The sequence below is a fragment of the Nelumbo lutea genome, chromosome 3 (assembly GCF_056320005.1).
Source record: "Nelumbo lutea isolate HS-2025 chromosome 3, American lotus-T2T, whole genome shotgun sequence".
Taxonomy (NCBI): domain Eukaryota; kingdom Viridiplantae; phylum Streptophyta; class Magnoliopsida; order Proteales; family Nelumbonaceae; genus Nelumbo; species Nelumbo lutea.
This window is the reverse complement of record NC_142686.1, coordinates 38,372,040-38,380,943: the sequence shown is the minus strand read 5'-3', so window position 1 is coordinate 38,380,943 and position 8,904 is coordinate 38,372,040. Positions and strand designations below refer to the sequence as shown.

The 8,904-nt window shown below is 39.8% G+C and overlaps 1 protein-coding gene and 2 long non-coding RNA genes across 4 annotated transcripts; 1 reads left to right on the top strand and 2 right to left on the bottom strand.

The window, feature by feature from the left end:
- Positions 1-1,142: 1,142 nt before the first annotated feature.
- LOC148864333 (uncharacterized) lies at positions 1,143-3,521 on the bottom strand. Its single transcript, XR_016110737.1, has 3 exons — positions 2,818-3,521; positions 2,415-2,490; positions 1,143-1,596 (listed from the first exon to the last, which is right to left on the bottom strand). It is a non-coding gene; the product is annotated as an uncharacterized LOC148864333 (long non-coding RNA).
- A 653-nt stretch (positions 3,522-4,174) lies between these two features.
- Positions 4,175-7,031, bottom strand: LOC148864332 (uncharacterized). Of its 2 annotated transcripts, XM_088974599.1 has the most exons (5): positions 6,771-7,031; positions 6,398-6,701; positions 6,103-6,273; positions 5,528-5,936; positions 4,175-5,408 (listed from the first exon to the last, which is right to left on the bottom strand). In XM_088974599.1, the coding sequence occupies exons 2-5, from the start codon at positions 6,690-6,692 to the stop codon at positions 4,538-4,540; spliced, it is 1,746 nt and encodes a 581-aa protein (XP_088830725.1). In that variant the 5' UTR covers positions 6,693-6,701; positions 6,771-7,031; the 3' UTR covers positions 4,175-4,537. The 2 variants fall into 2 exon arrangements, with proteins under 2 accessions (XP_088830725.1, XP_088830724.1); XM_088974598.1 differs by having other exon boundaries at positions 6,398-6,982.
- On the top strand, positions 6,046-7,817 carry LOC148864331 (uncharacterized). Its single transcript, XR_016109009.1, has 2 exons — positions 6,046-6,999; positions 7,124-7,817. It is a non-coding gene; the product is annotated as an uncharacterized LOC148864331 (long non-coding RNA).
- The last annotated feature ends 1,087 nt before the right edge of the window (positions 7,818-8,904 follow it).

Sequence of the window (8,904 nt, the reverse complement as noted above, 5' to 3'; positions counted from 1 at the left end):
AAGGTATTTTTCTCACTAATAAACTTTATTAATTCTCTACAATAAAAAATCTATTAATTGGGATCTATTCGGACTACTTTCACAATATAAAACTGATGTTTTTTTACAATTGGCCCTAAAAAAAATCATTCTTCCATTCAAGTGGCAGGTAAGCAATTCAACCATCCAAGTCAAGTGTGTCAATCCATAATGAAAAAATGTAAAAAAAAATGAGTATGTCTTTAATATTTTATATTAATTATTTAAAAAAATAAGTATGATAAACAACAATTGTTTTTATTGATGATGAAACAACAGAAATTTTAAAAATAACCAAAAAATGGTAAAATGTCCCTATTTGGTGGTGAGTCAACAATTCAACTTTCAGACCAAATGTTTCAACCATTGATATCATAATTAAACAATTCAAATTCTTTTCCAAGGAAGGTAACATTGTAGATGTATTTCATTTGCCTCGTTCATCTTTTTTTGAATTTTTTTATCAAAACCTCTTTTCTTCTTTCCTTGTGTTTTCGAAGTTGTCTTCTTCATCCTCTATGAAGGTCAAATCCGTTGTCTTCAAAATTGTCTTCTTCCCATGTTTTCTTCATCTGCTAACCCACCCCCCCCCTTTTTTTTTTGCTCTAAACCCCTATTTATTTGTCTAGATCTGCTAAACCAAAAGTGGTTTGTGGTAGATCTAACAAGTATTTAAATTTGTTTTCATGAGGTATTGGTCCTAACGACATAAATTTCAAATACTATTATGCCATGTCAGCTCACAAACAAATAAGTCTTCTATTGTGAAATTAAAAAATCGAGCAAAATTTTCTCATAACTGGTCTCAGCAACCAAACACAATCTGGCAGGAATGGAAAAATAAATTTTCCCTTCCTATCCCATCCTTTAGGCTCCGTTTGGTTTGTGGGAAAATTTGGGTGGGATGGGATGAGATGAGAAAGTGTGAAAATTTTACTTTCCACCATTTGGTTGTACAAGGAAAATTAGTGGAAATTTTCATTTTCCCATATTTGTTTTTGGGAAAATTCATTTTCCCATGTTTACTTCCCAAACCAAATTATGGCAATTATACTGATGTATTTTGCTATTGCGCTCATGTTATGAAATAATGAAGTAAATTAAGGGCCAAACAGCCAAACTAGTTGATGTAATCCAACTTATATATGTTTTTAGAATCTTATTTTAACAATGCTGATTGTAACCATCACAATTGATACAGACCAATGATGGGCCCATGTCATTTGAATTTCATACGGCAAAATTATGGCCCCATGCAACAACAGCTAGCAGTCCTATTTAGCAACAATAGCTAGCAGTCCTATTTAGCAACAATAGCTAGCAGTCCTATTTCAAAACCTCAAATCCTAATCTAAATATCTCTAGATCACTCAATTCATCTATCAATTTTTGAAGATATAATCATTGATAGGAATTACATAAACAAGTTGTGCCTTGATGCCTTGTATGTGGTTTAAGCTTCCTGGTTGGAGAATATTGGCATTGTGGACTCTCTCTTGCATAGGCTAGTTGGAATGGCGGTTGTCTTGATGATCTGGATGCATAGTTCTTGATTTTGGTTGGGTTCTTCTCAAAAATCTATGTTGAAAAAACGATGGTCAAGACAACACCCATCGAAAACCACAAGAAGCAACTATAAATGGATTGTATGAAACAACAAGATTTAACAAAGAGAAGAAAGAATCTAGCAGAAGTCAGAATCACTAACAATAGAAGATAATTTGTTAGTGTTAATTTGTTTTTTCTCAATTAAAAGCCCACTAACCCACTACTATCTCCCTAAAAAAACAAAAAATAAGTTGTTCTATATCTTCACTAAAAGAAATCTCTAGTCATAGAAGAAAGAATCTTGAATGCATGGTTCACAAGATTGGCGAACAGGCTCTTAGAGGTTGGGAGATTGGTCCTTATCAATTTCCCGTTACAAAGATTGGACCTTGGAGAGATTAGTCCAAGTTTCCATTTGAAAGAGAGCTTAGTCCTTATTTTTGACGAGAAATTGATAAGGACGTCGTTTTCATTTCCAAGTTGATTGGTTTATGGTTACCCTAATTCTGAAGTTGATTGATTTCATAGACAACAAAAGAAGTACTGGAGTGAGTTTAGTTTGGGTGTTTTTTTATCGTTCAGCAAGTGTGCAGAAGCATCGTTTAACTCCAACAAAATAGAAAGGATTAACATTAAAGCAATTAATAGAAAAAGTAACTATTTATTCATCATTCAACAAGTATGCAGAAGCATAAAACACCGACCCAATAAAATTACATACAACTAACGCTCAAGCTTTGAATCTTCACAAAAGATAAGAAAGCATGTCCAACGCAGAAAAAACAACAAATATCCACATCTAACTTTAATTAACAAGGAGAGCAACAAAAGAAAGAAAGAATAGATACCTGCCACGATGGGAGTGTCAATAGAGCAGAAGAGCAACAAATGGAAAGTCTTCTTTGATTTGGTCTATATGAAAGCCTAGAAGGGCAAAGAGAGATCATTCAAGGCAGCCATCTCAACTGCAATAAATTACTCAAAAAGCAAAGTATAAAATGAATAAAAAGGAAAAAAATCCTAAAAGTAAAAGCTAGCTAGAGAAGAAGAAGAGCTTAGAAAAAGTGCAGTTCTTTTTGGAGGAATTTAGGTAGCTAGCAAAAACCAGGGTAGAGCAGAGGACAAGATCTTGAAGTGGGAAATGGAGAGAGTGCGTAGGGTTCTTATATACGGACAGGGAATATCTTTCTTGAAAATAAAAAAGGTATAGATAGAACCCTTAATACGAGTAGATCTTGAATGTAGTCTTACCGTCGTTCGAAGACACCGAAAAACTGGCCGGAGGTATGACCATCGGAATGCCTAGAGGTAGACGGGGGAAAACGAAGGAGCTTCCTCTCTGACAAGGCGCGATTGTTTTTCCCAGAAACGTCTTTGATTTTCCCTCTCTGCCGGGTCGCATACTCCATTGATTTGGTGCTACCCCGCGTTCTTATTTTTGGGATCTCACATCCCACCCCACCTTTTTCCCATTCCATCCTCCTATTTCTCCCAAAACAAACAGAAAAACATAAAAAAAAAAAAATTGCTTTTAAAATATTCTCTTTTTTCCATCCCTGTCCTATAAACCAAACATAGCCTTAGGTCTTATATTCAAACAACAACGCCACACAGTTTCGTGGATGGCAGAATAGAGAATAGGAGTTGGCCCATGAATCGACTCCCGATTCCCATGAATCAGCTTCATCCACGAGGACATATCTACCTCTCCGGCTCCCTTCCATCTAAGCATGCAATACGTGGCTTTCAAAAACAAAAACAACAATGCAACAAGTGTAAGCTAAGTTGATTAATTCAACTAAAATGTATTTGGGTTCATGAAATGGTGATTGAAATTTAAATAATGAGTCAGAATAAGTCGTAAGCGCGGGGTGGTGTAATGCCTAATGCATTTCAAGCCCAAATGCAAACTCATGTCCAGGCCTGTGAAGTAGAGTGGGTTATAGGCACATCTCATCTTTTTTTTTCCGAAAAGAAGGGGCAAAACCCTAAAACTATTGAAAAAACACATGTTGGAAAGACAAAAAGACCCCATTCACATTGGTCTTTATCGTTACAGAAAAAGGTTTCATATTTGTCAGACTTTTGTTTTTCTTTTAATAAGTTTTCATTTGTTAGCCAAACAAAGTAAAGTTTAATTACGCACGCCATACCAAAAGAGTTCATACAAGAAAAGAAAAGAAAAAATGAAGAAATTGCTGCATTTGAATACTTGTTATACCAAGCCGCTGAATCTGAAACTTTCAACCTTGCCATAAACCATATACTATTTTAATGGCCACCCTTGGCTCCCTCATCAGTTGTAACAAGGAAACCACTCCAAGGACTTTAATTGTTAACAAAGGTCAGCTGCATATTATTATTGTGGATTAAATTGGAGGAATGTTGGGAAAAGATTTCAGTAAAGATGAATTGATGATGCACCATTTAACCAGTAATCTCTTGTTCTTCAATCGAGATCAAGGAATAGACAAATTGGGCTTAACCAATAAATTAATTAAACTTGTTTTACATGGATATATTATGAGTAAAATTGTCATAGAAACATGCTAAAAATGAAATGGTTGAAACTGGATCCGGTTATGCTCAATTTTTGGTGTAGGTAGGGTGAGAAAGGGAAGGACCAGTTTGTCCAGCATTTTGTGCAAATAACTTCAATTACACAATTCACAAAATAATGTTGGGGATTTATTAATCCCTAAAACCCAATAAATATTGCAAGCTTTTGAACGGTTGAACCCCAACAAACCCTTTTGCTTGGACTCCATTCCTAAGTCCCACTCCATTAATTCAGTGAGTGCTCTCAAACTCACAAGCGTCTAAGTTCTAACAGCGACGAGACACCGGAAGGCCAGAATGAGCAATAAGCCCATTCAAAACAAAAGGGATATGATATAATAATTATTATTAACTACGGTTCATCGGTTTTTCAGTTCCCTCATCGCCCTCATCAAACTAAACGAAACCATGGTCATTTGCTCTGGTTCGACCACTGGACAGCAATCTCCGACTTTGGCAAACCAGCCGTGAACGAGGGGCTGCTGCTACCACTGCTATCTGAGAGAGATACGAGGGTCTTCTGCAGGACACCCGACGGAGATGAAGCTGTAGTTGCTGGAGGGCTACTGGGATCGCTACCGACACCCCAAAAGTCGCTCATCAAATTAAGATCCTCGCCACCATACGAGCTCTTTTTCCCCGTGGTACCCCCGCTGCAGCTTTCAGGACAAACCCCATTCGACGCCCCAGTCACAGTGACAGCACCGCTTGGTAGTAAAACTTCCCCCAATGGTCCACCGGGTGGAGAAGATACCCATGAAACAGGGTTCATCCAGCTTGAAGGTTGACACCCTTCACCGATGTCACGTTCAGAGCCCATAACCCCAAGACCCCTCTGCACCTGATCCATTTCCTCCCCCATCCCACATCCACCCGACATTGACAATGTAAGAGAAGACGACAGCGACAGTATCCCATTTGAAGAAACAGGGGACTTGCCTCGGCTGGCCGTGGTGTTTTCACTCCCCGCAGTTGACCAGGCATCTATGAATCCTCTCGGCGTTTGTCTCCCGTCGGAGCTGGACGAGCCATCTAAGGAGACAAATCCGGTATTAAGGAGCAAGCAACAATTATCAGTCTGCTGTTCTTCTGATCCTTCGCCCTCACCGAGATGCGAGTGCAAGTTCAAATTTGTCGCTTCTTTGTAATGTTGTCGATATACAGTGGCATTACACAGGTTGCTATCAGTCCTAAATGCTACTTTCGTGTTCATCTGCTGCTGCCATTGCTGATCAAATGCAGTAAAGGAAACCGTTTCTCCTTTTGACGTCCACTCCGCGCACCTTTTTAGGTTTTAAGCAGCAAAATCAAACATTAATACCAGTGGAAAAGAAGAAAAAGAAAGCGAAGAAGATACACATGCATTTCGTATTCAGAGAAATGGTTGGAAAATGTAACTCACCCAGGTTGCTTGTAAGATAGCGAAGGGAAATTGGTTTTGAAAGGGGAGACTTTGTATGCGGGATCGACCAAAACCCTAGAAGGTTGAGTATCAAGCTTCTCTGCCGCGAGGCGATGAAATGATATACTACTGGTATTGGTTGCAATGGTAGGAAGGCATGCGGTTGCTGGTGTTGAAGTAGCCGATGGCGCGTTGTTGCTAGCGATGTTGTTGTCCTCGCCTTCAGCTTGTAGTTCCACAGGCTTTCTTGAACGGGGGCGGCCTCTGTGCATGTGTCGCTCACAGTACTTCTGATCAGGTGCCACATCTCTGGAACACCGCCACTTCTTTCCATCCGTTCTGCGACACCTCCCCGGCTCAGGATCCGTGCTGCTAGAGAATCGTAGATTGAAACAAGCCCCCCGACCCACTGAACATGATCATTAAACAGAGAAGAATAAGCCTTTTTGAAATAAACAAATCAACCAACAACACCCAAAGAAACTATAATACAGGACGAGAAATCTAAAACCAACGTCGAATAGTATCAACAGAAAAACACACAAAAAAAAATGATTTGAAGAAGAAACGGTTACTGGTAGATTGGGAAGCAATAGGTTGGGAGGGGTTTCTGCTAATGGTCATGAGAAGATCAGGAGGAACAGGTACAGAAGCCATCATATACTTGTAGATCAAAGCCTGCCTCTCAAGTTCCTGCCACTGAGTAGATGTAAAAGGAAATCTCAGAGATGCCGCCATTCCTCCTCCTGTGGACACAAGATCACATCCTCATCTTCAGGTTTAGTCCCTCAGGGACCCGCTTTTCTTCAATAAGAAAACTCAATCAAGTTTTTCTTTGCATTAACATGAAAGGAATTAGGAAATACTGACCTGGGGACTTGAAGGCAGTATAGGTGTTAAAAGGCTGCATAGTCATGGCTGCAGCACCGCCACCACCACCAACAGCAGAATCGTATATAGCTCTCGTAAACCTGGCCCCCTCTTTGCTTCCGCTGTAAAAGGTGGGGCCACCACCACAAACCTCAGCCATCGCCACCGGCGCTGCCGTGGTCATTTTATACGGAAAAGATGGAGTGCGTTGCAACTTAAGACGCATACCGTCTCCCGCAGCAGTCTCCGCTGCTTCCATATCAGAAACAGGCTCACCACTGATTTCGGTTCTCATGATCTTTCCCTAGAACAGGAAACCAACTTTGTCATCAACCATCAAAGAAAAAAGAAAGGCAGAATCCAAAGACCGAACCTGCCGCTTTTAGACTTGAAGAGAAAAAAACTCCAACTGTTTGAAACTGTAGAGCTGAATCACGCAGCAGTATCTTTCTTGCTCCGCGCCCCTTCTCTCTCTTCCTGGTGTTCTTAGTATTGTTTTTTTGTCCGTGTTGTTGAGACGAGTCTTTGCCGCCATTTACACACTCATACCTTTGCTTCCCAAGCTTCCAACATTCGAACCATGGCAGACAAAACAGTAAAAGGTATACATCTCCTTATCTCTATTACACATCACATGAAGTATAGACATCTCGTTATTGAGATAACTATGTTCTTTGATTATTATTTTATTTTTTTTTTTTGTCTGCAAATAAAACTTACCAACAGGTGATGAGATTGTAGCAGTAATTACTAGAGATTACATTAGCCTCATCCTTCAAAGAATGGAAGTAGAATATATGATCGACGGTCTCCGTGGGAGGTTAGAGACTAGAGACGATGTCGCTTTCCAGCACTAGACGGCGTTAACACACTTTTGTTTGCCTTGGGGGGATGAATCTGTGGTCCACCTGACACAGCCGTCCTCCGTCCACACACACACTAGGGTTTGGGCCCGAAAACAACTTTTCGAAGTGATGGGTTTTCTCTACGAGCTGCCCCCCTCCATGGCTCCATGTATAATGTTGTGCTTTTCTTTTTTCTTTTCATGTATCATTGCTCATTTTGCTCATCGGTTGGAGCATGAATGGAATGGATGGAGGCCAGTATATCTATATACAAAAGTCAATTAGAGAAGAGAGAGAGAATGTTTTAAATCGAGAGTTGAGATTAGATTGATATTGATGAATGAAGATTCCACTGCGTCACACTCACACCAACCGAGGTCAAACTCAAACTGATGACTCTCCTTTATCTTTTAAGCGCTGATATCGGTGGAGAAGAGAAGAAAGGTTGGCTCGGCCGCCCTTTATCCAAGAGAAAATTTTCTAGTTACAGAGAGAGAGAGATAGAATTGAGAAATTGTTATGGTACCCTTTTACTTTTACCTGTTTCAATGCACTTAACAATTGTTCATTGTTAACTGTTAACTTATATCCGGTATAAATTGTTTGTTTGTTAAATCACTAATGTTATATAAATATGTCGCAAGGCATTAAACTAATGTGCTGAAATGCTGCTGCATCACCACCACCGTTGGATCAAACCCATCTGTTAAAACTAAAAGGGATGATCCTCGAAATTAAGTTTTGTCTCATTAGAACATGCTAACTAGCTAAAGATAAGATTGAAAATCATAGTATACACTCCCTAGAATCTTGCATGTAAGACGCGTGTTAATAGTGTTGAGCTGAATTAGCATATATTTGAATATGGGGAAGCATTGATACCAAAGAGTGAGGACTGGTCTGGTCAGACAGCTGTCGAGGGAAAGGGGCGAATGGCCCGTCACCATCATAACCTTAGGGTCCTGGTTCATGGAACCGTGACTTGTACTCCACTCACTCTCTCTCTCTCTCTTCTCTTCCCCCGTCGCTCACAACTCACAGCCTCATCTATATATTTATATTGTTTATCCAGTTTATCCTATTATATTATAGTAAGCCGCTAAGCCCTAACCTCAAATCCGATATCATCTGACATCTGTAGGGCTCTTGGCCCTACCGAAAAAAGAGTGCATATCTATCGAAGTAGGATCTTTTGCCCACGTATGTTATCGCAGTTATACATAGAAAATATCTCATCATCTGTAGATGTTCTCATGGGGATAATGAGTTATAGATAGACATGGGCAGGAGATTCGAACTCGTATCTAAATCCTAATACGGAATTTTGCCTTTTTTTTTATATATATATACAAATTTGCATTTCCATCCAAAGTCTCCCAATCTGGCAATGTCCCAACTGTATAGGGTGGACCCCACTTAGGTCCTTCCGTTGGTTATCTCTATTGCTCTACATACAATCGACAAACGACAATTCATTCCCATCTATCCCACCCAATCAATAAACCATGTGCTGCTTATCGCCCTCTCGGGACTACCACAGGGCACAGGCACACACACTCTACCATTGAGTCATTGAGGTCGAGCCCTCTCTTCAATTATCGATTTGTCATGCTACCTCCGACTCCGAGATTGAATTTCCACTCTCGGAGACAGAGATTTCGA

What these genes read in the sequence shown, in the direction of transcription:
- LOC148864332 (XM_088974599.1), bottom strand. Translation starts at nt 6,692, where the DNA reads ATGAGAACCGAAATCAGTGGTGAGCCTGTTTCTGATATGGAAGCAGCG. An exon ending in TATTGCTTCCCAATCTACCA is followed by an intron (nt 5,937 to 6,102) that starts GTAACCGTTTCT and finishes GATCATGTTCAG; the next exon opens with TGGGTCGGGGGGCTTGTTTC. An exon ending in CTATCTTACAAGCAACCTGG is followed by an intron (nt 5,409 to 5,527) that starts GTGAGTTACATT and finishes AAACCTAAAAAG; the next exon opens with GTGCGCGGAGTGGACGTCAA.